The sequence below is a fragment of the Scophthalmus maximus genome, chromosome 12, assembly GCF_022379125.1.
Source record: "Scophthalmus maximus strain ysfricsl-2021 chromosome 12, ASM2237912v1, whole genome shotgun sequence".
Lineage (NCBI taxonomy): Eukaryota > Metazoa > Chordata > Actinopteri > Pleuronectiformes > Scophthalmidae > Scophthalmus > Scophthalmus maximus.
Genome location: NC_061526.1, coordinates 16811934 through 16839046, shown reverse-complemented (window position 1 = coordinate 16839046; position 27113 = coordinate 16811934). Strand labels below are relative to the sequence as shown.

The following is a 27113-nucleotide window of genomic DNA, read 5'->3' as shown; positions in this document are numbered from 1 at the left end:
AGGACGTCTCATTAGTCAAATAATGAAAATAAGTGTGTGTTGGCGTGTGTGTGTGTGTGCGTGGATCAAAAGTGTGCAGAGACTTTAAGGTGTGAGAAGATTTTTAATGGGCTATATTGAATTTAACACCAAGTCATTAAACAATCAATAAACAGTTAATTAATCATTAACAGAGTACTTAACATACATATCCACCAATTCTACTACTTAAATTGTGAAGTTGAGGAAAAGGGAAGCACATCATCAGTTAGTGTTCCATGTCCCAAACGTTTGGAGGGAGAGCAGGTATGTCACTCAAACGGTAATAATAATAATAACAACAACAGCAACAATAATAATAATAATTATTATGATAAATAAGTTGTGATCTCTTAACCTTTTTTGAATTGGCCTATATCATACGCTTGTGTTATAAAATAATAAATAATCAGAATTACTTTTATGCGCTTAAAACAGTGAGACAATGGATTTCCTTTTCCTTGGCTAGATGTTCATCTGGATGTCGTATTAATGTGTGTGCGGTGCAACATTTGTGTTGTTTGAATTGGAAAATGTTGGAGCTCAACACATACGGGTCAGGAAATCATAGCACACAGAAGCACACTATATCATTACTGTAATGACAATAAGTAATCAAACAAATAATTAAGCATTTGTCAACTTACTGTACGAGTTGCAGCAGGGATCCCTCCGTCTCTGAAGTGTCTGACTCTGCCTGGATGTTGGAATCATTCAGCGGGGTGGTGAGAGATTCCAAGCCGCTGGACTGATGCCTTCCTCGGCAGCGATTTTCTTTTTCCCTCGGCAGTGTGATTTCCCCCCTGCGGAGGGAGGAGCCACAGCAACTCTAAGGGTGAAAAAAGTTTGATTTCCGCGTGTCATTAAAAAAAACCAACCCAAAGTTTGTGTAGTTGAGAGGAAGAAGAAGAGGGCGATGACGTACCTGGCCGCTGCTGCGCTGCTTCCACTCGGGAACAAGTTCAGACGCTCGGTCACATGACGCCAACTCCGGGTCGCGAGACACTTCGCTGCAAGGTGCCGCCGCCGCCGCCGCCTCTCCACCGCGAACACACCTCGGGAGGACTGTTCCATTTTCAAAAGAAGGGACTGTTTTTGTTCTGTTTGTACACATGCTGAAGTTGAAGGAAACGTTTGACCTGCACCGGGATGTGGTGTCGGACGTCCTCAGGAAGGAAGCGTCCGTGTGCCGGGTGGAAGGTGAGGCGTTCAGGTGTCCTCGTCCCTGCTGTTCTCCGTGCACCATTGAACTAAACGGGTGGCTAACAGTGCTAAGCTAAAAGCGGCGGGTTCAAGCCAAGCGACGGTGACTTCGTGAAGTCAGAGTGAACGTCTGTGTTATACACTTTTGTACACGTTTGAGCGTCAAGTTGCCTGATAGCTATTGAAAAGACAATGTTCTGCGGGGTGTGTTGCTCACAGCGAGCGTCCTTTTAACTGTACCTTTAGCTAGTAGTAGAAAAAAAACATTAACTTGTGAAGGATTTTACGGTGTGTACCAGTTGAGCACTAGATGGCGCTGTTTACTCTTTAGTATTTCTGCACGTCACGTTTTTGTTATTCCAGTCTATGCATTTCTCTAAATGCTGTATGAAAACCATTTGTCACTTCACTTCAAAGCAGGTTGCATGCATTCATGAACAATCCTAAAAAGATGCTCAGCATCTGAGAACATAAAAATGTGGTTTGGAAGGCAGGGTTAGGGTTATCCATTTTCAAAATCAGAGACCGAAAGGAAAAACAATGCAGGATCTAAAATCCCAGCAATACTTTCAAATGTCATACATCTTCTAAACAATGACACACTAACAAAGAAGAAAAAGAAAGATGGGGGAAAACAAAACAAAACAAAACCCCCCATTTCTGGCCTCTTTTTTTTGGCATTATACAGTGGAAACTATATATACTCATGGAGCATGACACCTCTTGTCTTCAGCACAAGCAGTGATACAGGGATACATGGCCGTTGTCAGGACTCACTGTTGTTTAGAGGGAATAAGCTGTATGGGTTCCTAATAATGATGCTGTGTCTGCAGAATACTCCGGCGCAGTGGACGCTCGCATCCTGAACATCGAGAGTGACGGGGGCATCCTTTACTCTTGGAAGGCAAGTCCACAGTGAAGGCACTGCATATTAGTCATATTCAGTGCTCTTTCTGTTTTTTCCTGCATATCAGCATCTCTTCATCTTATTATTACTCCATAAGCAACACATCTTGCACTATATAACCATCACGTTTTGTCATTTCCCCAATGCAATATGTAGAACTGGGATATAATCAGTGTACGATGCCATGAAGCTCCCACATTTCCATATTGCATCTGCTACTTTACCATCCTAAATATTAAAATCCCCATATGCCGTTTTTTAATTGCCTCTACCATTCCTCTTCAAGTGGACGCAACCAAATTAAAAGATGCAACATTTTTTCATACTTTCATAATATGCACAACATATTCAGTATTTTTGGAAACCTTGGGATCCTTAGATGAATTTAAAGCAAGTTCTCTGTGTTGAACCCTGTTTCTCAGCATACAATGAATTTTTAATGACGGAGCCGCCAAAGAGGCCGAGGGTTTAGGAGGTTAAAGACAGTGTGCAGCCGGCAAAGATAAAATAATCTCTTCTTATTTAGTGCAAGGTTTACAATTTCACGCATGCCTGGCTGTGCCTTGGGTCTCATAGTAGACTTGCTTTTAGTTTAAGTCGTCTGAACCGAAAAATCGGGCAAATCGCCGGTTTGAGGTGAAGTGGGTCTCGTCGGGATAATCTGCAAGGTCGGCCAAGGTATTGAAGAGGTCAAGCGTGGCTGGGAGACCCAAATGGGAAAGTGGGTCCACTCGTCCCCACAGGTCGCGATCATCCATCTCTGCCATTGTGATTGGCTTAATGACACATGACATTTCATTCTTTTCTATTCTGTCCGGACAGGGAGCAACAGCGACCACTAGGATCGGGAAATATGACTCTAACACCAAACAGAATAAGGTATTGTGTTGGTGTCCCATTTCTCCTTCAGTGCTGCAGGATTTGCTTGTGTGTGTGTGTGTGTGCACTTATTCACACTTGGCTGCGTTCTTGTTCTCCGCAACAGCTCCTGTACTCATTTGACAAGCAGGTGTGTGTCAGCAGCTGTTCCCTGAACAAGGAGGAGACGCTGTTGGGTGAGCTTCTGTAATGTACAGATAATGAATTATCAGCAACAGACACTCGTTGACAATAATGTGCTCTTGGCCCAAAATCAAGTCAAAAGTGTCAGTGTCTAGGGAGCAGTTCAGGCTTATTCCTACAACAATACTATCTTGCAACATGCGGCCCACAAGAATAAGATGAGGGACACAGTTTGGGTGCAGATTAATGACTGCAGAGGTGCCAAAAAACTGATTTAATGGCACCGGTGTTGCCTCTTGTGGGAAACGTGTATATTAAGTCACGTCTCACCTGGTCTCTGCTTTTTTCCCCCCTCCCTCAGCTGTCAGCCTGGCACAAAACACCAGAGGGGAAGAGCGCCTCAGACCAAGTAACACCCACGATTTCTTTTCTCTCAGTTTCATTTTCTGGACATTAAACCACTCGGTTCTTTAAAAGGATCCCAAATCCACTTCCAGCATTTTCAATCCCGGCTGTGCTGAACTTGTGTCTTGGTCTTTTTTGCAGTATCAAAGTGTCTAACTCTCCTGATTGAGATCCATCCCATCAACAACACTAAAGTCCTCAAGGCAGTTGACTGCAGGGTCAAAGTTCAGGTATGTGTGTATTTGTGTGTGTGTTTGGTCTTGCCTACTTTCTTGCAGGTTTTACTGCAGCCACAAGCTGACGTTGCAGTTATGGAGCATCCGAGCTCATAGCTATGAAGCACCTGAGACTATTTATTTTATTTTATAACCTTACTGGAAGTGCACTGGTCTGTATCACTATTCTTTCACTTCCCTCTTCTTCACTTAATCTTTTTTTCAATTATTTCTCTTTCAGCCACAACATTAAAACAGATAACTGGTTTTATTGTTGTGGCTGATCAGTGTACGTCTTTTTTTTTTTTTTAACTAACAGAGGAATATAGATAAATATATATGTCCATAACCTCTGCAATCCTCACTGATTGTGGACCACAACGTTGCCAAACCACCCACATATAGATATGACGAGAATGTTTGACGACTGCACCAAAAATATAAACATCAGTGAGTTGACGGCTTTGTCTGTTGAGTGTTATAAACCCACACATTCAGATGCTCACTCGCGTTTCTCTCCATGGCTTTTCCCCAGTTCCTCCACCAAGACACGGGCAGGAGATCAGTGCTGGAGAGCCACCTCCTCCTGCTGACAGAAGACGGATGTGAGTGTCTCTCTGAGGCTGTATTTTTCAAGAAATAGGACAACAACGGAGAGAAATAACCCGTCAGTTGTCTGGAGAAACATTTCATTGCACATACAGTAGTTAGACGTTATAAACTCCTGTGTGTTTTAGATGTGGATCTGTACCATGTTCTGCTGACCAAGTATGAGGGCTATAGAGTGGTAAGCTGCACTCTACATTCACCACACTGCCTCCTCTTTTTCTCTTTGAAGGATATGTCTGTGGATATTTGCCTCAGCTACACTATAAATTGCATGGAATATTTTTTTATCTCTTGCTGGTGGGTGTGTGCATTTTTAATAGGCATAAATTCTTCTCAGGCGTCCAAACATCTAGCAATGAATAAGTAAAAGAGTTTGAATGTATTTACATCAGCCCGTTCGGAAAAAATATATTGAGTCGACCTCATTCTCCGGCTATAAACTATACCATGCCTCTCGGTCCTCCGGGGGAGCGTCGCACATTAAGAATTCAGAATATGCAAAGCTGCGTATGAATATGTTTGTGCGAAACCAGGTGATGGCGAACCCTGACCGTCTGTCCAAGACAGTGGAGAGAATAGTGGAGGATTTAAGTTGGGTCCAGTGGGACGGACACACACAGAGACTCTACTATCTCACACACAAGGTGACACAGACACACACACACACACACACACACACGCACACACACACACACAAGCATAAGCTGCAAAATTGAACTTCCATGTTAATCAAACACATTACGTGAATTTTACAGGACGAGTTCCTGCTGCGATGTGTCCAGTTTTATCCCAACCATAACTGTGAAACTGTCGTAAGTCACATGTCTTATAATTTAATGATTTTATGCCATGATCACTGTGTTGCATTCTTTTGGGAGTTATTTTTTTTTGACCAACAGATGGAGCTCCCATTAGAGCTGCCTGATAATCCTTTCCACACAGTCAAGTAAGGCAACAGCTACTACTACTGTATTAAAAATATGTTTTCTCAGCATCCCTTCGTATGTTTCTGAAATGCACTTGCAATTGAAGAGAGAAGAATTAATTCCTCTACACATCCTGTGCTGTGCAAGTCATTAGTTTGCTGTGTACCCTCATAATTACTCCGGTTGAAAAGTCCCCAAACATTCGTATTGTACTTATTTACGTATGTTTATCTTTAACTAAAATGCATTAATATGGGTATTTTTCTGTGTGGCATACAGGTTTGTAAGCCTGGGCTTTGACCATTACCACACGGAGAGAGCAGAGCCGGAGCTCATTAGCATGAACGTGTTCACAAACAGAATAGGTAACACATCCTCCACACGCGTGAACCCTTGCATGAATAACGTGCTTTCACACATCAGATATGAAAAGAAGTTTTCCACTTGAGTTATTATAATGCAATATCTTTGTGTGTTTTCTTATTCGTCTTTGTAAAAAACAAGAAAGTAAGTGCCTGGAAAAATTCAGAAACTGTATTACAATCTTTAGTACGCAATGATTCTGCATAATAACTCAATTCAACACCTCCTGTGAGAACCAATCAGAAAAACAATCAGCATGATGATTTTTTGGAAAAGTTCCATTACAAAATGGAGTGCTGATCAATGAACATCACAGTGAGCTTTTAAAATTCTAATTGATTCAGTTGCCGAGTCTATAATATCACTAGATTAAAAAGTGGAAGCTCAAACAAGGGCCGATTTGTGGTTTCTGAACCAAAAACGATGCCCCTTTTCAAAGTTTAATGTTTAAATGTGAACAGACATGACGTTTAATTTTGCATTGACTATCTTGAATATTGTCACGGAGGTTCTGCTTTGTGGTCCATAACCGCTCCTGTCCTGTGGTTTGTTTTTTAGGAAGCGTGTGTGTGTGCTACAGCCAACCTCTTAAAGACAAACAGGAACTGATGTACACCATGGTCTTAGTTCACAAAGGTGTGTGTCTGTGTGTGTGTTATCTACTGCTGTCTCCTTTACTTTTCTACTTCAATGTATTTATCTTGAGCTCATGGCGACAAATTTTATCGCTCTCTGCAGACTGCAGCAAGACGTTCAGAGTATCTCTGGGCGGCGAGCAGTCGCAGCAGAAAGCCAAGGAGCTCCATCCGCTCTTCATCCCCATGGGTCAGTGCACACACACACACACACACACACACACACACACACACACACACACACACACACACACACACACACACACACACACACACACACACACACACACACACACACACACACACACACACACACACACACACACACACACACACAGAGAGAAAACGTAACACAGTCACACGTCAATTGCAATCCTCATAAAATCAACCAAGTGTGTGTGAGTGTGTAAGCGTGGCTGCCAAACTACTGGCAAACACAAACACCCGTGTGTATCCTCATGCAGCCCAGGAAATGTTCCGGTGTGCAGTGATGCTGTGTTATTTTTGTATGTAGGTTACTACATCCTGGTGTATCTGCAGGACCATTTCCTCCACTATATCAACACCCGACAGGAGGAGATGCTCTGTCACTCCCTCTTCCTCTCCGGTAAGACGAGGTTTTTGTACAAATCATGTCTCGGCCGAGTGACTGACGGCTGTGTAGCAGTTTCTTCCCTTAATCTTTTTAACAGCTACAGTACATGCTCAAAGAAAGTGGCCCTCATATTGATTACATTTTAATAATTGTGTCTCATTCTCCATCGGTGTGTCTGACCAACCTTAAGGTCACGATGTGGACCTGGGCATGCAGTGTCATCCGGCTGACGTCACCGTGTTGCACGCAGAGGAGGAGTCTTGTGGGAGTCTGCTGGACGTGGCCAGTGGGAAGATCCACGCTGCCGAGCTCAGCCCCGCCTACCTGCTACAGATCCTGCGATCGCACACATCCTTCAGGTGAGCGCGTTGACCTACTGCTGGAAATGAAGGAAGGAACATAATGAGGTTATTATTTAGGCGGTATTTCTAAAAACGCAGAGAGCATAGGAGGCATATAGGCTGGCACTAGGTAGGAAGCAGACAGGTGGAAAGTTATTTTTGAAAGGTTATTTTCATGTGCGTACACCTGCTGAGCTTTCTTGAAAACAAATTTGGCTTCAACTTGACTCTTTGCCACCTTGGATCTAACCATCTTACCCAATAACAATGCAGCAGTTTGTTTTTTTCCCCTTTGACAATTCTTTTCAAATTCGTCTCATTTATTCATTTATTCCACTTCTTTTTTTAAACGACATATACATCACTGTGCAGCACCTGACTGTTGGCTGTCTGCCACTGCATCTGCTTCTCTGTTTGAATATGCTTATGCTGCATAAAGGTAAATTTGCGATATGTCACCTCCGTCCAAGGTGTCCCAGTGCGGGTCCCCCTCAGCACCTGGCCGCCCTCCACTGCCTGCTGGTTTACATGGGAAACGACCCAAACCTGGAGCTGAAGGTACAGATAAACGCTAAAGTTCTGGTGTCAAATTTCTACATAACATTTTCCCAAATGAAGACATTAATCATCACCTGGGCCCACGGGTGACAAACACAACTTTTACTTTGCGTGTTTATACTAAACAGATTTAGTACAGCATAAAGTCAATGGAAAATTCTGCCGTTGTCAGGATTTAAACAACGTCAAAACATCAGTAAGATCAGTTTGAGTACAAGAAATGTTACAATATACACATCCATGTAACTGTCAGGTTTAGGGAAAATTAAAGTACGGAAATAATGATCAAATAAACAGATGACGGTCGGGACGGCAGCTTTTCTGCACTTCTGTGTAAATTTGGTAGGTGTCAACGTTGAGTTGGAAGAGAGCAGATGGAGGCAAGAAGACAGAGAGGGAAAGACAAGGGGCTGAAATAAAACATCTGCGTAGAGAAGAGAAGTGACAAGGATCAAACAGAGTCAGACAAAGACGGGAAAGGAAAGGGACATACATCTTGCTGCTGACAGTGCTGACTATGACTCAGACTCTATTAGACGTCCACCTAAATAAAGATGTTCCAGCTTCTCTGATAGATTGTAATAAATTCTTTCTTCAGAGGTTCAATGAGTCACCGGCTTCAGTGCTGCAGCTAATACTGGGAAACTGTACACCGCACTTAGCTTTTGTATTCTTTGTAAAGTCTGTTAATGGGGTCAGCAGCACAAAAAGAAAGTATTGGCTTTAATACAGGTGATAGCTTGTTACCGCTTTTCTCTTTGTTCAGATAAGTTTGTGACTTTTAAGAAAGTCCTTCAACTTCCACCTTTACATGTATTGGTTATTGTCATGTTAAATATTTCTGCACGCAGACTGACCCGCGGCCCAGACGCACTAAAATTAGTTTTCACTCGGATGCGCCGGGGCTGCAAGATTTGAAGGGCCTATCTTTGAGGATATCATTAATATTTCCCATTTCTGCAATGTAAACGGTACACAGCCGCCGCCAGATCATCCCAAACAAATCTTATCAGGAAGGAGAACAGTTATTAGTATTGCCAAACGAGATATCAATCTGCAGCCATATGATCAATTCAATCTTCTTATCTTACTCTCGGCAAAAAAATCAAATATTTCCCAAAAGATAAACAAATTTTGCAGAGTAGATTGTCCACATTCCATGTAAATATACTAATGAACATGTCTAATGCTGAACTCTCACCTCTGTGACTCTGTGTTGTCTCTGTCATACCACCAGATTATTGAATGGCTGTGTGACAACGTGAGCGCCTTCGAAGCCTTTGATCAGATCCAGGAGTTCATTCTAGGTCGGTGGCAGCTGAAGCACGGAGACACAAATCTCACTATCAGTTCTTCACAGTCCAGCGCCTCTCTCTTCCTTTTTCTTCTTCTTCTTTTTTCATGCCTCCTTTCCTTTGTGGTACATCTTGTCTACGCAAAGCCAACTTTTTTCACCAGCTCTGTTTGGCTCTTACGTCCCACCTATCCCCCATGTGCCTCTGAAGAGTTAGAAAATAGATTTAGTCTTTTCGGGAGCTTGGAGACTCGGGCACACGACGGCGCAAACATGGTTACGTCCTCGCAGACACACAACAAAACATTCTGTGCGTCTGTGTGGCATGCTGTTAAATGAAATAAAAGAACGGAGCGTGATGCTAATTTCACCCAGAGAGTAGATGATCACATTAGATGTTCGAGCACCTTGCTGCATAAATTAGCATTTTATCGGTGCGGCAAATCACAACTTTAACTTTTCTCCTGGATACAGAGGTCATATTCATTCAGACGTCTCTGCTCTGTGCAAGAAGTCCGTAGTGTTGTTGACCTAATTAATGATGCATTTGTAACCTGGGCTCCCTAATATATCATAGTTAGAATGGTGGGACGTGGGCTCGAGGGCCTCATTTGTCTTGCATCTATATTTATATAAAAATATAGAAATATTCTAAATGAGTGTGTATGAAAGCAGAGCAACTGCCTCTGACTGTCTGTTTCTCTCTCTCTCTCTCTCACACACACACACGCGCACACACACACACACAGCCTCTTTGTACAGAATAAGCTACGAGAAGTCTCTCAGCCTGGATAAAGTCCTGCCTTACTCGTCAGTATTCGACAAGAAGGTACCACACACACACTTATGTATTCTGTATGTTCAGATATAAATGCAAAGAGGACACAGCTGCAGTTCCATTGTGGCACTGTAGTGGCACACACACACACACACACTTGTATCTGTCTGTGTGTGTTCTAGGAGGTACCAGTGTGTCTGCTGGAGATCCCCGGTGTCCTGTGTACCACTGAGCTGCATATTGAGGCTGTATTAAAAGGGAAGGTAACAACATGTTCTCCAACTTTGAAAGTTCTCAGTTATAATTAAACAATATGCATACTTGTTGTATTCATGCAGTCTTCTTACCTCTCTCTGTCTTGCTCTATTTTTCCAAAAGCAGCGAATACAATTTAGGCCCTGGAGATTAAATAGAGACAATTGAGCATGTGTTACGTAATATGTTACAAGGGATAAAGGTGTGTTTGTGATGCAAAATTTCTGTAGCCCATTGTATTCAGACATGAAAAAGGGACATTTAAATGTAAAACAGTGTGATTTTAAATATTCTGGGTCTGCTGGAGTGAAACTCCAATGCAATTACTCTCAGTTGTTTTCCCAGCAATGTCCTTGTTATGTCAGTTTGATCTTGGTGTTTAACTGTGCGTGTGCGTGTGTGTGTTGGTCTCCAGGGTTTCTGGACAGAGCTGCAATGGAACACTGAGAGGACAAAATATCTGCACGCTGTTCCCAACCCGAGATACAGAACCTCACACATACAGGCTGACTGGGATAAACTGGTGAGTGTTGTGTGTGTGTGTGTGTGTGTGTGTGTGTGTGTGTGTGTGTGTGTGTGTCTTATGTATATCCACCAACACAGTCACCATTGAATCATCATTTACATATCAGAAGTCAAATTGATCATTGGAAAGAATTTACTAGTTGATGTAAAAGACAAGAAAACGTGTGTTCCTGTCGATATACCTTTGGAGCACGTTTCCCTCCCTCACACGCTGGTGTTGCTCGTTTCAGAAGTCCGAGAGGAGACCGTCCAGCCACATGAATCACATTGAGGAGAACACAAAGAAGTAGGTCTGCCTCCCACTGCTGGTGTTACTCTCTGCTCGCAATGTAAATGTCACAGTTTCTAGTTACTTGACCTCTTGTTTCTGGTGCAGATGCCCTTCTCCCTTTGAAATCAACTCGTCTTCCACCTTCCCCTTTTTGCTTTTACCCCCTTTCCAATTACACACAACCCAGTGCCCGCCCTTTTTATTGTCACGAATGACCTGCTAGAACCCCTCTTGTACTTACACGTTCCCCCCCTTGCACATAAAATATCCACTTTGAATTGAAAACGCCTTAAATACGGGAGTACAACTACAGCGCCCTGAGCCGTTTATGGTAAGTGACTTGACGACAGGCACGTACCTGAACGGGCCGCTGATGAAAACAACTCTGTCCTGTTTGTGCGAGGGATGATAATGAGCTTCTCTTCCTTCAGGCCAAACCTCAGCACCTGCTCACAAACTCTTTTGCCTTTATAGTTTTGATTTATTTATTTTTCTGCCGACTGCAGCATTGTAGCATTATACTGCCTCGGCTTTCAGCATAAAAAAAAAAGTCAGACTCTTCGTATAATGCTGGCTTGAGGGACTGTTTTCACCCAAACCCTCCTTTTCTTGTTTTCTAGAGTTCTGTCGATGGTGGATACCTGGTGCCTCGGTAAGACGGCCTAAGCACACTGAACATGCACGTGCATAGACAGACATAAATCCATAGATGCAACGCACGCAGGCACACCAACAAAAACACAAGGAGTGTGAATAAATAACAAAACCTTGGCTTGTAATGGAACTCAAATCTGTGTTTGAAAGTGTTTGGGGGTTTTTGTGTGTGTGTGTGTGTGTGTGTGTGTGTGTATGTGTGTGTGTGTGTGTGTGTGTGTCTGTGTGTGTGTGTTCTTTGGAGGTCGCATTCTTTGTGCCCACTGGAGAATTCAGCTGAGGTGAATCACCACACTAATTTATCTTGGAAGGAGAGGCTGAGGAAAAAAAAGCGGAGGGGAAGAGAAGGGAGGGAAAAGGGAAAAGGAACAATAAAAAAAAGAGGAGAGGTGAAAAATGCTACAATTATATAACAGTGGGGAGTTAGGTACTTCCTTCCCCTCTCTTTTTGTCTGTCTCTCTCTCTGTCTCTCTCTTCATGACTGTGGTGCAGCTGTTTTGTGTCAGCCACAACACGGGACCTGCCCGTACCTCAGTTAATCCACATGGATGATCTCACACGCCCACGGCCTGCCTCGGATTCATTTGTAAAACACGCCCTCGCTACGTTTTGATTCACTTTTCCATGAACCGACCTTTAAACACAGATAATAGAACTCCTCACTGACTTTATCACGGCTGTGTGTGAAACTGTGTTTCATCCCACGTACCACAAAGGCAGTAATCGGAGGGGCATTGAGATTTAGTTCAGGGCTGCTGCTTAGAATTATGTTTTACTTCCACCAAAGAGGTACGGTAACAGGTGATCCAATTTTGGCAGCAAGAATCTTGTGAAGGATTGCGAGATAGGGATTTTGACGGGGGTCTGCGCTCTTTCAGTCCTCTTGTTTTACATTCATTTTAAAATAAGTGTGCGGCTTTTGAAGTGTCAAAAAATAGTGTAAAAGGCACTGAAGTGACCCCGACGTGATGTTCTCAGGTGGCTTGTTTCGTTCGACAATCAATGCAAGACCAAAGAGATTCCATTTAAAATACAGAGCAGCAAATCCTGTTTGAGTTTGAGTCGCTCGAACAAAACTGTTTTCCAAAATAATGTATCAAAATAGTTGCAAGTTGATTCTCTGATAATAGATGACTAAGGTCCAGCTCTGCGGTGGTTATGGGAAACCACCTTGGATGTGAAGAGCTTGTGAAGACACACGTGTGTGACGTGCAAAAGACAGCCTCTCAGTTATCCGTTACCTGCGAGCGCCTTGAAGAAGGCCAGCCTCTTTCTCGCATGTGTGAAACAGTGATCAAAACACGGCGTGTGTTTGTGTGTGCGGGGTGGGAAATAATTCATCTGAAGTTACCAAGCGTGTGCAGTGTGGTCCACTTTGTGTGACTGACATGAAAAATCGAAAGCATGCATAAACACACACTCTCTCTCGCGCACACGCACACACACACACACACACACACACACACACAGCAGGATTGCAGCGTCAAACCCCCAAGCCTTGGCATGTAAAAAGCGAATAACCCCCCCCCCCCTCTCCTCCAAAAGATCTATAAATGTCTTAGATTCAGTCCTCCTTTTTTCCCATTTTATTAAAGTCATAAACAAGTCAAGAGTTTTTAGGTTTTTTTTCCATTTCAACTGTTTAATGATGTTACTGCGCTGACACACCTGAGGCCGCCTGCGGTCTTCAGTCGTCGTGGAGCCGCAGCATCAAGGGTTGCTTCATACGTCTCTTTTATGTGCACACAACACTCTCTCTCTCTCTGTGCGTTGCCCTCGTCTCTTCTAGATAAGAAGCTGGTGCCACTGTTCCAGGAGGAGGACCATCAACAGAGGGTGCTCATCGGCCTGGTGAGAGAGAGAGAGAGAGAGAGTGAAGCCCAAACCAGTCAGTGGCTGCAATATATTTACACGGACACACACGTTATGGTCAGACGATTGCTTTGAGATTGAGTGGAGATGGGAGAGATCACCAAGCATTCATCCCAGTTGTGATTTGAACCCGAATGTTGATGGGAAATCTCTTTACAAACTCGGAAACTGGTGATAACAGAGAATATGACATGACCTGAATGCAGCATCATCACATGGCCTCAGTAAACCTCTCGTGGCTCAAACATCTTCGCAGCCTGGCTCCAAAATGTGGTGGAGAGTCTGGTGACTCGCTGACAATTGGCTTAGCTCAGTATAAAGACTTGAAACGAGGGGTAACTGCTAGCCCGGCTCTGTCCAGAGGAAACAAATTATTCCTACCAGTCCCTCTGAAGCTTACTGATTACATCTTTTCTTTGCTGTTGAATCTGTTTGGCAATTTACCCCCCAAAAAATGCCGTCAGTCAAATGGATCATTAAATTAAAAGGGATCAGTCAGTCCTGACGAAAACATGCAGGTGTTTCAAAAAGCGACAAGTCCTTCAGCTCACGAAAGAGCGAGTGGTTAACATCCTGACCCTCAATCAAAGTCAAAATCGAACAGCAGGAGCTGAATCGGAGAGAATCAAACACGTCAGCGCGCGAGCACACACACACACACACACACACACACACACACACACACACACACACACACACACACACACACACACACACACACACACACACACACACACACACACACACACACACACACACACACACACACACACAACTTGGATTGTTTTCTCAGCAGCTTATGAGATGCGGCGCCTACTTTGATGTCTTTGAGTTTGGATAATTGTGAACAATGCACCGCGCGCGTGCGTGCGTGCGTGTGTATTCTCTCTCCACCATCACTAACTGTAGTGGAAGTGAATGAGGCACATATAGGAGAAAATGGCTCAGTTGCCTCACTGCAAAAGGTAAGCAAGTATCCCAGGCTGTTGATTTACAGCAGTTTCAGATCCCCAGGAGATGGGAGGCGGACTCATCTTTTAGCGCGGGCTGATAAACGGACGACTAAAAGATCCGTTGTGAAACGCTGACAGCTGATTACTTCCCTCCATAGTCATCTTTTAAGGCGAAGCTCCTGTTACCCTTCAGATGAGTCGACACTTTAACAAAAAGAGGGCATCTTAAGGTCCCTGCCCTGTATTTCTTTCTTTTTTTCCTTTTTTTTTTAACCGTGTGCTGTTTGATGGACAATTTCATATCCTTCAGTTTCCCCTTTGCTCAGCATAGTTTGTAAAGAGCAGATAGCTGCAATTTAATGGAGTTCAGCCGAGATGGTTGCAGTCGCTCAGCTATTATTAGAATTACCCTCTGCTCCTGTCGCTGTCTTTATTCCCTCCATCACCTCCTCCATCTTTATTTCACTACTCCTTCGCTTTCCCCTTCTTCCCTTTCAACCCCCTCACCTCTCTGCTCACGTCCCTCTCCTCCTCATTCCCGTCTTCTCCCGGAGGGATATCAAATCGTTCTGTCAACTTTACACTGTTTATAGATCTTCACTCATCCTCTGTACTTTTCCACCTCTCACATCCACTGGACTCTCCTATCGCCTCTGCTCCCTCCACGGTTTAATCAATTTTTGGGGACACTGTAGTCGAGGGGGGCGAAAAAATCGAGGTGAACTCAATTTGACCTTGCTGAGTGCACAGCAAAGTATGCTCAAAACACACACACACACACACACACACACACACACACACACACACACACACACACACACACACACACACACACACACACACACACACACACACACACACACACACACACACACACACACAAACTCACAAACTCGGGGTACATACACAGGAAATAATCAGTGTGCTTTTTTTCCTTTTGCCTTTTTGCCTCGCAGACGGTTGACAAGCTTCGAGAGCATCTCAACAGACACCTGCCTCGGCTGGGGAAGAAGAAGGCCGACTCACTGGTCGTCTGCTACGTAGCCAAACTGGTTGGTACAATGTGTGTTTGTGTGTGTTGGTCCGAGGTCAAGAGAGCCGCGCACATCCCTCCGACCACAGTCATTTAAACCTGCGCGAGCTCTTAACGTTCTCCTCAGTTAATATTGGCTTTCCTTACTCCCTTTTTTCCGGGGACGGTTGGGCGGCACTCGCGGCGAGTTTCCCGCCGCTGCGAACTGGTTTGACAGAGCTCACAGATGAATCTGTGCTCTCCAGTTCGGAGAGGTTGCTGGAAGCTGTTTCGGTCCTCTGGGTTCAACATCAAAATCCATGCTCCGCATCCTTCAGCTCTGTCCCTAAATGTTGAGTGTAGTTCCTTCCACACGAAGCATTTGGAAATCCATGTAAGCCAGTACCATTTAAGCCTGTGTTGTTTAAATTCACGTTTACTTGCCGACAGTCTTCTTCTTCCTCACCTGTTGATTTACGTGGAGTACTGAGGACTGTGTGTCCTGTCCTCTAATATGTTTCCCCGCGCAACAAACATAACCACATTGCTCCACAGAGCTACCTGTACATTGTTATCAGGGTTTTTACACTCTTTTTTGACAGATTAGCATTTTTAGTTTTTTAGTTTTTGTTACACTACCATTACTATAGAAAGCAATTAGTTTCTAGAATCATTTTTAATGTATTTAAATGAACATGTACTGTATATACATATATATAGTAAGTGCGTATAAATATCACTTCATTCTGCCTGCTCCGCACTACAAAATCCAGACCTGTGCCCCCTGGTTTCCACCCACAGAGAGGCAGGCGGGATCTGCATAACCAAGTGGAGAGATGTTCCCACTCTCTGCCTCAGTACCATGCAGAGGCGCTCACTGCTGTAAAGTCGGCCTTTAGCATTCCTGGAAGGTAAAATCCCCTCACAGCGAGGAGGCCGCTGAAAGCAGACGTAGCAGATGTCAACACTACAGTATCAAATCGGGTTCAAGGGTAAAGCTGGAATTGAATAGAAGAGCACAGCGTTTTGGGATTCTGGATGTAATTGCAAAACGAAAGTCCCCGCTCACAGCTGGGATGAGCCGACGGCTCAGCTCGGTACGACGGGCTCAGGACTGAAAGTAATAATGAAAAAAAATCTGCGAGTTGAAAAGTTTCTCATCCTGAGAGCCGGGCTTTCTTAAGGCAATCTCACTCAAAGGCCCAAAAGAAACGGCCAGTTGACTAACTCACCGGCCTGGGCGGTGTGAGTTCACGTCGGGCTGACTCGTACTTTAAAAGCTCAGGGTGGTAGTGTTTCAAAGTGGCCCGACTTCTCTGCGCTACAAAAAAAAAAAAAGAACATCTCCCCCCCTTGTCGGCGCTTATTGAGACGAATGGTTGCGATGACACAGGTGAGGAGTCGGGGGGGTGAGAGAGATTACAGCTTTACAGAGCCAGGGAACTTCTGCTGTGATAGATTACAGCGCCACAGTACATTATTGTCATATGTATTTACTTTCCTGTCCCCGAAGCTACAGACAACTGAGATAACATTTCTTTTTTAGAACACCGCCAATGTCAGAGCAAAGAACAACCCACTAAGAGCTGAATATGAATTTCCAAAGGCAGGCGTACATATTAAACGTAATGCAATGACCTGAAATAGCGTAGAATTGTTTTAATTATGCTGCAGAAAAGTTATTCTACACCCAAGGTTATTAAACTTTTATTTTCATTTTGTTCAGCAAGGGACCCACACCAAATAAATCCAGTGTCCCTGTCAGGCCGCGGTTCATTAAGACAAAGTGCTGATTTTATATTGTATTCGAATAGAAAACCACAGAGGGATTTACTGCACGCGAGTCATGCGTTGCTGAAAACCACTTTTTCAGCACAAAAAAACATCGCTGCTAAATATTTTCCACCCTGTTTACTGATTGTCAGGGGCCCGGGTTACATCAGCAGCGAGCAGAGAGATGTTAGTTGGACAAGAAATAGAAATTGGACTTTGAATAATTAATTTTTACACCATTAACGCAACCACAGCAAGAGCCGTTTGCTAATAAACAGCAACTTTTGATCTTTGTTGTTTTACGTCTATCATCTAAAATGTCTAAATCCTCTAAGTTTCCTTTTGACAAAAAAACCCCCAAAAAACCAAGGAAGGGAGACAGGTAACCACTGTCCACCAGAAAGAATGGATTCCCATAAAATTCAAGGCACACAGCTTTGCTTAAGTACAGAGTAACAAAGCCTGTACTGATTCATTGTGACTGCCTTATTATACAGACCAGCATCCGTTGACCAAGCAGCGGTTTCTTCAGGGTCAAACAATTACACGCAGACAAAGTAGACCAGCTTTCAGTCCAACGTGAGCTTTTTCTTCAAATCGTACACGAGGAAAAGAACGAGATAGAAAAATAATAAATGTGGTAAAACGTCATTCGCCCGGGCTCTAAGAGATGTGACGTGACTCCCTCACTTTGTGAGTTTTGCATTTTCATAGACTAGTGATAATAATGATTTCTTTTGTAAAACACTTTTCAGGCAAATAAGCACAAAGTGCTTTTCCAAGGTCAAAATGAAACATGCGACATTAAAAGATTACATTTTTTAAATAATCAAATGCAAGCACAAAAACATATATAAAGAATGCCCACGTGTATACCCACACACGAACACAGTAAAAAAGATTAAAAGTCAGTAAAAGAAAAAAACAACTCATGAAAATCAGTTTATAACTAAGTTTCTTAAGACCAGATTTAAAAGTTGCAACAGAGTCAGCTGATCTATGAAAGGCCGCGCCCATAGACTGTACGGCATATGAAAATGGACTTGGCCTGAAGCCTTTAGACTTTAAAACCTGGACTCTGGAACCTTTAGAAGACCCAGACTGCCGGACCTAAGGCGCCTGTTTGGTCTGCAAGGAGTGAGGAGCTCAGTTATGTAATCCTGGCGCTAGATCATTTAGAGCCTTGCATTTTTAAATGAATTCAGAAAGAGACCGCAGGCCAATGCAGAGAGGCCAGAATTGGAGTTGTGTGTGAGAAACGGTTTGTCTCGGTCAGTGATCTTGCTGCTGAACTTTGGATGATAAGCGTTAAGTGAAAAGTAAAAGAACATCTGCGCAGATGTGTTGGAAGTAAAAAAGGACAGGATCTTATTATTACATCTGTCTCCAACACCTCGAGTCCATCACGCAGAGCTAATCGAGAGCACGGAGCTAATTGAAATTCCCACCCCGGGGTCATTGGAGGACACTGCTGGTGGAGGGTTTCCCACTGGTTTACAGGATGTGGACGAGGCAGATCGCCTTCCTGTTATTCAACAGGAGATGAGAGAGTGAGTGAGCGGTCATTCGTAGAAATTCGTGGTGTGTGTGTGTGTGTGTGTGTGTGTGTGTGTCAGTCAGCACGCAGCAGGCACACTTCGGACGAGTCAAGTGCATCCCAGTGATCCCGGATGTGGTGAAATGATGAGAGATAGAGAGTGTGTGTGTGTGTGTGTGTGTGTGCGTGTGTGCGCGGGCTGACGGAAGCACGTGTTCCCACACTGCGTTGCTGCTCATCAGTGGAAATGAAAAAATGGGAAGTAGGAAACTAAAATTTAAAAAAATTGGGTAAGTGAGGAAATTAATCATAGAACAAGTTTACATTTCTCCAAAGAAAACGTTGTCATGGCCCAAAAAAAAAAAGAAGAAAGACGTCTGAATTGCATGCGTGGTGCAAAATTTCCAGGCGTCTGACTCAAGCTGTGTCGTAGAAAATGTTTCATTTGGATCTAATCGAGTATCTCCGTCTGCAAGCACTAACGTGTGTGTGTGTGTGTGTGTGTGTGTGTGTGTGTGTGTGTGTGTGTGTGTGTGTGTGTGTGTGTGTGTGTGTGTGTGTGTGTTTAGCTGGAGCTCATCAGACACATGCTGGAGTCAGTCTGGCTGAAGTACAAACTCGGCCCTCGTGCTCTGTGCTTGTGAGTATTCCTCCCTTCATCAGCCGTGTTTCTCACTAATGTAACACGAAGTGTAAAGCGCTGACAGAGTGTGTGTGTGTGTGTTCATCTTCACGCATGTGCGCTCCAGACCCCATCACTCCTCCGCTGTGTGTGTGTGTGTGTGTGTGTGTGTGTGTGTGGTTGTGTGTGTGTGTGTGTGTGTTCAAATTGTTGATGACCCCTCTTCGCATATGTTAATGACATTACGTGTGTGTGTGTGTGTGTGTGTGTGTGTGTGTGTGTGTGTGTGCGTGCGTGCTCTAGGAAACAGCAGGGCAGTCAAGCCGAGTGGTCCGTGTTTCACTTCATGTTTCGGGTCCTGGAAGCCACGAGGGGGCTCTGCCTGCCACTCCCACCTGGTATACTGTCACACACACACACACGCACGCACACACACACACACACACACACACACACACACACACACACACACACACACACACACACACACACACACACACACACACACACACACACACACACACACACACACACACACACACACACACACACACACACACACACACACACACACACACACACACACACAGAGTTTTGTTTGTCTTAATCCAGTCTGTCTCCGTCTCACCCAGAATAACAATGTGTGTTTGTGCTGAGAGACAACAGACACACACAGTCTCCGCTCCGCTAATGTAACCAAAAATATGTTAAACGTAAGCATAGTGCAGACATGGGTTAAGCCACGGTGTGAATACATTTACCATCGTTTGAATTCATCTTCCCACTGTTTGTGGCACAGAGCCCGTGTTACACAATCCCATCATTTAAAATGGTCAATGAGTCAATGTTTTTGTTGGTTTGAGTCCTAAACTGTCTGGGAGTAAGACAAAGGAGAGAAATGCCCTAAAGCAAGGCAGCACATTGTTCACTCTGGGGTTGTGGGTGTAAGTGTGTGAGTGTGAGCGCACTGACACCTTTTCCTTTTGGTAAATAAAAGGTGAAGAAAAGTGAACGTTGCTGTCCGACGTGGTCAGGTGGCTTTTTGTAGCTGAACTTGTTTGTGTTTAGTGCACATCACTAAGTAAGTGTCTTCCTCTTTCTGTCTCTTGGTCTTCTCCTCCTCCGTCTCTCTCCAGGCTATCACACCCTTTTAGCAGTGTTCGCTGTGCGTTGCCTCCCTCACCAGACCTTCCTACAGTACATCGATCACGGCTTCCTGCAGCTCACCGAAACCTTTTTGTCTCGGCTCATGACAGGTACACACACACACACACACACACACACACACACACACACACACACACACACACACACACACACACACACACACACACACACACACACACACACACACACACACACACACACACACACACACACACACACACACACACACACACACACACACACACACACACACACACACACACACGTCTTTCTTTGTGCATGTAAATATTATAATGTACTCAAGATAGCAGTGTGGACACAGCAGCTATGTCCTTTTGGTTCCACGCAGATCGCATTTGTACAGAGAGGTCAGTCGTGGATTTTTGTGTGGATTTCATACAGTATCATGGAAAGCCCGTCGTCCAAAGGCCAAACCCTGTGACTCGGCGCTGAAGTCAGCAGAGCCGAAAAATATCTGGCCTCGACCGTCGCTCTTGATCTTTACTTTTAGTTTACATGGTTCTTTCTCATGAAGAGAACAAAGACCCTCGACAAATGAGAAGTTTATTTAAAAAGGAGCGAGTCCAAATGGTTTCCAACTTCGCAGTGACAGAAAAGGCTGAGTCATGACTTTGAAGTGAGATGGTTTTCCGCGTCATTTCTTCCCAGGGATTAATCAAAGGTCTATATGTCTATTATAATTTCTTTATTTGACTTTCTTAGTGTAATTGGCTGGGCACTGCCACAGAACACAGTACACCTTCCACCAAAGTGATAGTGACACACTATCTCCTTTGCAGGCAGGCGGTCTTTTCTGAAGCCTTCGTTTCAAAAAGATTGTGTTTTCTATCCAAGGGAAACATTGCTCCAGTCTAATGTTTATTTAGCATTTGGAAGAACAGTCACAGGAAGAATTTAACATTCTGCTGAACACTACATCATCCGGGATTTAATGATTGTATTTGCTAGGGCGGTGATGACTGTTTTCTCGATTAATCGCTTAGTTGTCTGGTCCATAAAAAGGTGAAAAATGACGATCGTGTGTTCCCAAACCCTCGAGACCAAAGACACTCCGTCTACTGTCACAGAGGAGCAAAGAAACCAGAAAATATTCACATTTAAGAAGCTGAAATCAGATAATTTTGACTTAAAAAAAAAAAAAAAAATCGAAAACGACTCCAACCGAGCAATCGATTACCAAAATAGTTGGCAATCAATTTTGTAGTTGATTACAAATCGTTTAAGGGATTAATTGTTCCAGCCCTGGTATTTGCATTCATTTTTGCCCTAAGCCTTCCAAAGTTTTTCGAGCAATTGATCTGGATCTACAAGAGCAGAGGGAATGTGTGTGAGGTGAGTCTCAGATTTCTTCTCTCTTTTCCCTTCTTTTTGTGTTAAGATTTGGACAACAGTGATGCCAACGAGAGACTCAAGTTCAGCATACTGAAGAGACTACCTCAGGTACTACCGCGTGTGTGTGTGTGTGTGTGTGTGTGTGTGGCCAAACACACGGTTATGCAGGGAGAGGGAGAGTAGTTTTGCAGCATATATTATCAGCCCCCCAAAAAGATGACACGTCGAGTGAACAAGCCTGGAGGACAGAGATGACCTCGAGCACCGGTCCTCGGCTGGAGTGCGTTTTCTCCACCCGGATGGATGGAGGTGAGACAGTGCATGTGGTTATTATAATCCTGTCTGTTAGTGTTAGGGAGAGAGACAGAGAGGGGGGACGTTTCCATCTCTTCTGGAGCGGTTCTCTCGCCAAACTTCTCTTTCTGGTCCAATTAAGAGTTTGAAGTTATTTTAAGTCTCGTCTCCCTCAAGCTAATCACAAAGCACTTGTGTAATTGTGTGTGTGTGTGTGTGTGTGTGTGTGTGTGAGAGAGAGATCAGGAGGCGGTTGTGTATGTTGCTAACGACTTGTGTGTGTTTATATCCTAAGTCTTATGCAACTTCCACGTGCTCCTGGGTGAATACAGTATAATTCTATTGTTGCTGTGTGTGTGTGTGTGTGTGTGTGTGTGTGTGTGTGTGTGTGTGTGTGTGTGTGTGTGTGTGTGTGTGTGTGTGTGTGTGTGTGTGTGTGTGTGTGTGTGTGTGTGTGTGTGTGTGTGTGTGTGGTGTGTTTTCGGTGCACATTGCGATCAGTGGAATGTTGTGTGTTCCGTGTCTCTGATGTGTTTCCTGCCCGTCAGACTTTTGTTGGGTGAGTTTGGCAGGCAGGAGAGATTTAGTATGTACAGCACACACACACACACACACACACACACACACACACACACACACACACACACACACACACACACACACACACACACACACACACACACACACACACACACACACACACACACACACACACACACACACACACACACACACACACACACACACACACACACACACACACTGTACACGCAGCTAGAAAACAGGAAATGTTTGCCCGCTGTAGGAGATTTTGACCTTGACCAAACTCAGCGTCACCATAATTGTCATTATGAATGCATTTAACCTCCATAGAATTTCCAGGAAAGCTTCTAATTATATTTCAGAATTCTACAGCAGCAGATCACACAGGTGATCAGGTTACGTTAGCCTTTGATACATTTAATCCTTCTCTAACACTTATACAATAATGTTAATAATGTTGAAGTGGAGATATTGTCATTAGTATTCATTATTTTGTAGCCAAGTCACTAAATTTACTGGTACAGCCTAAATTATTAGGAAATCTCACACATTGAAACATGTTATTCCTCACTAAGAATTGAAGAGGGACTAAACTTGGATGGATTTACGTCAACGTGTTACAGCTCATTCCAGATGTTGAGTGTAACAAGAGAGTCAAAGATTTATAGATGAGGCCTTTACAGTTTATGGTCTTTCTTCGGCTTTCTGAACCATGACAAGGCTTTTAGCTCATATCCAGATAAATCTCAACACCGTTTCACAGGTTTTTTAGGGCCGCGCTTTGCTTTTGAGTCGTCGTACCAAAATAGAATAAATCACTCTTCTTGTTTGACCGTTATGTTCACATTGCAAATTGCATTGACAGTTTAATTCATAATCCTTATCACAAGGTGCCCTTCTTTTTTCTATTTGTTAAAAAAGTTGTTTCACATGTCAACAGGTATGAGTTCGACCATCTTCCGTCATCTTCCCTCTAATGTTGGTTTAATTCAATATGTTGGGCCGCAAAGAGGCAAAATAATCTGCCAACAATTTTTTAAAAATTCAAAATTAACTCATTCCCCTGGAGGTTTAGAATCACAGGAACCAACATTGGATTGGATAAACCATCACTCAGTTAAGCTCCTGAAAGATCTTCAGTATGTCATGATATTAAATGACAGAAGCCATATTAGTCCATATTGCCCACTCCTGTTACTAATAACTATTAGGAACTTGACATTACAGTATGTAAGTAGCTGGTGGGGCTTTTCAGAAACCTCTTCCCTCTGATACAAACAGAAACCTTGAAGTGATTCAGCAGCTCCGCATCGACTGTTCATTGACATTACACAACACTGAAGGCTAAGGTTTCACTGAAATCCCTCATTAGTAGTCAGCTCGACAAAAATGGTCTTGAGTTCCAGTTGGCAACATGGAAAGGTGCAGATGTTCACATTCTCCGGGGAGGACTTTTTTTTTTGACAGCACGAGCTACATGCGTAAAATGTAAACACTGTGTGTGTGTGTGTGTGTGTGTGTGTGTGTGTGTGTGTGTGTGTGTGTGTGTGTGTGTGTGTGTGAAGCCTATGAAGCAGAGGATCTACCATATGTGGGATCATCCCGTCAGTTCCGCGTCCATCTCCAGAGAGTACGTCAGGACTCAGCTGGAGAAACGCTACAAAAACAAGGTAACGCGGCACGCGGCACGGCGCGTCACACATGCTGCAGAGAATGCGTTTGTTTCTCTCTGCTCTCATGCGCACGCTTGACGCACTGCACACTGCGCCAACACCAACACCATGGGGAGAGTCTTTCGAGGCGTGCGTTGAAATCTTGTAGAGAGTGTGAAATGAACATTTTCTGGGAAAATTGCGAGGGGCTATCATTGAAAAATTTCAGAAACAAGTGTCCACCTTGGCCTTCTCTACTGAATGCATTTTCGAAAAACAGTGACACGACCTGCATTACATTCATGATGCCACTCCATGATGCCATCGGGCAGTTTCCTTCATCTGATTGGCTCGCAGCAGTCTGGCCTTGAGAGCCATTGGCATTTTAGTGCAGTGACGGTTAAGACTCAAAAGGCCTAAACTAACTGCAACCAAACGCGATCCATGAGTGGAAGTGAGTCAAGGCGACTACTGTCTGGATTTGCTGCAGATTTGTCTCGACTGTGTGGATCCTGGACAGGAGAAAACACGTGGATCACACTGTTGTGCTTCTGTGTTTTTGTGTTTTTTTTTTTCCTCCTCAGGGATTTGCATCCACCAGCAGAGATAAGCCTGGTTTCAGACCCGACTTTCTGCCTCTTACCTACCTGGCAAAAATACTCGCGGATATAGAGGAACAAGGTAGTGTGTGTGTGTACGTGTGTGTATGTGTGTGTGTCTACATCCTTCCTGGTTCGGATACAGACGCCTTTGGGGGATTAAGATAGAACGTGTGTGTTTATGTGCATGCTTGGTCAATTTCCATCATGTAGCACAGGAGGAAGTGTGTGTGTGTGCTTGTACATGGTGTTGTACCCTCTCTATAATAAGCTCCATCTCCCCCTGACTCCTCCTCTCGTGTTCCAGCCCTGAACCCTTTCGAGGAGCAGGAGAACGTGGACGCCAGCTTCGTGGAGGAGACGGCTCTGAAGCAGACACTAATACTGCTGGGCTTTGAGGAAAAATGAAGAATGTGGAGGAGGGCGGAGGGGCGGAGAGGGACGGCGGACGGATGGATCGCGGGAGAAACAGATGAGGGGGAAAATGCATTTGAGAGCACAGTCATCATTGACTGGGCCTTGAGGACAAGTAACAGATGGGTGGATGGTGGAGGGGCCAGCAGTGAAGGATGAATGAAAAGATTGAAAGGCAGAGCGCTCATAAACAAGCTCTGGCTGGTTGATGACAAATTAGGGTGCGGCGGCGAGATAGATGGATGAAGCAGGTCCAGAAAGGAAAGATGGAGGGGACAATGGGAGGCAGGACGGATGAAAAGTATAGTCTTTTATTAGAAAATCCAGAGGCGTGGGCGGAATAGGATGAACAGTGCTCAAAATTAAAACACAATAGGGAACACAGTTGGTGGTTTATCTCAATTTTTGGGAAACATTCTTTGGAAATATTTATTGAAAATCGATAAATGCAGGCAGCTATTCGTATTAACTCAATTTCTGGAGCAGCAACTGTTCACTCCAGAGCTCCCCCAACTATGAAAGTTCATCTCTTGTACGATTTATGAACATCAACGTCAAATCCGGCGAATGGCATTTATAAATCAAACGCCCTTGTTTATCCCCCGGTGCTTCCTGTAATGCCGCTGCAGCCCATCAACTTGATTACACACTGACAAAGGCGCCGCAGCCAGGGCGCCACGACGTGGACAGTCAGTGGCTGCTTTGCATCCAATCTGATTTCATCCCTGAGTTCTACAGAATCCCTGCAGGGAAAAGGGAGACTTGGTTGTTGTGATATTTGGATGATCATAATTAACATGGACTCTTTATGGGCGATTTGCCGATTATTCCTTTACACACCAAATCTAAATCGGGGGATTACGTGAAGAGCGGCAGATTAGCAAGAAGGATTTCCCAGCTGTGAGATGTCCAAGATGTGGATTAACCAAAAGTGGAAAAAAATTCAGGAAATGTGTGAAATATTAAATTCTCACTCTTGTATGGAAAATAAGGGCTGGGTACATACACATGCACGAAATGTTTGATGCTAATGCTGGTTTGATATCCATGTTTCAGTACATCACTGGGCCAGTCCACAATCACAGTCTGTCCAGTTAGTCCTGTCGTTTATTGTGGGTGGCGCTACACTATGTTTTTCTACACTATGCATGTAAGATTATCTTGTAATTGCCACTTATATTTAGCGTTTGATACACTGTGCATCAACGCGTACCAAAAAAAGTATTGACAACCAGTCATACTTAAAAATCAATGCAATGACACATGAGGGTGAAACAACAGACAATCGCTTCTATAGCACGATGCTGAAATCGATCAGAAAAAACTTTACAAACTATAAAATCAAACTAAATAGCAGAGGCTTAATAAGGCAATAGGAGCTGGAATTCCAAAAAGGGAAATGAATGGAAGGTCATTGGCTCACTCTGTGCACACGCTCAAACATCTGGCTTGTATCAGGTAAACGTGCGCCGTCAATCATGACCGAGCTCTTACTGTAAGAGTAGAAATTCCTCGGTAGAGGCTGCCTGAACCGTACATGTGTGTGGGGTGTGTTCATAATCCTTTTTTTCCCCCTCTCTCGAACCATAATAGACTGAAATACCAGAGATTACTTACATCTCATGTCATGCTTTCATTTGAGAAATTACATACCACTCCTTCGGAAACAAAAAAAAAGGGATTTTTTTTGACGCTCTCGATTCTCATGTTAACCCCGAAAGGTTTTGTAAGATGACATGTAAATAAAGAGATTTTTTTGTTTTTCAA

General features: G+C 43.9%; 1 protein-coding gene across 2 annotated transcripts; it reads left to right on the top strand.

The window, feature by feature from the left end:
* Window positions 1-852: 852 nt before the first annotated feature.
* Window positions 853-27113, top strand: LOC118319317 (gamma-secretase activating protein). 2 transcript variants are annotated; one of them, XM_035649611.2, is made up of 33 exons: window positions 853-1218; window positions 2055-2125; window positions 2951-3007; window positions 3114-3183; window positions 3492-3539; window positions 3677-3765; window positions 4286-4355; window positions 4488-4537; window positions 4893-5003; window positions 5115-5171; window positions 5259-5305; window positions 5565-5650; window positions 5790-5792; window positions 6207-6284; window positions 6387-6473; window positions 6798-6890; window positions 7069-7237; window positions 7690-7777; window positions 9015-9084; window positions 9821-9900; window positions 10032-10112; window positions 10520-10627; window positions 10860-10915; window positions 11521-11552; window positions 13345-13406; window positions 15337-15432; window positions 19272-19342; window positions 19628-19722; window positions 20461-20580; window positions 21891-21952; window positions 24247-24351; window positions 24918-25014; window positions 25240-27113. In XM_035649611.2, the coding sequence occupies exons 1-33, from the start codon at window positions 1131-1133 to the stop codon at window positions 25338-25340; spliced, it is 2598 nt and encodes an 865-aa protein (XP_035505504.1). In that variant the 5' UTR covers window positions 853-1130; the 3' UTR covers window positions 25341-27113. The 2 variants fall into 2 exon arrangements, with proteins under 2 accessions (XP_035505504.1, XP_035505514.1); XM_035649621.2 differs by lacking the exon at window positions 5790-5792 and having other exon boundaries at window positions 854-1218.

Coding starts and splice junctions, on each gene's coding strand:
- LOC118319317 (XM_035649611.2), top strand. CDS start 1,131: ATGCTGAAGTTGAAGGAAACGTTTGACCTGCACCGGGATGTGGTGTCG. Junction 1,219..2,054: donor GTCCGTGTGCCGGGTGGAAG/GTGAGGCGTTCA, acceptor CTGTGTCTGCAG/AATACTCCGGCGCAGTGGAC. Junction 3,008..3,113: donor CTAACACCAAACAGAATAAG/GTATTGTGTTGG, acceptor TCTCCGCAACAG/CTCCTGTACTCATTTGACAA.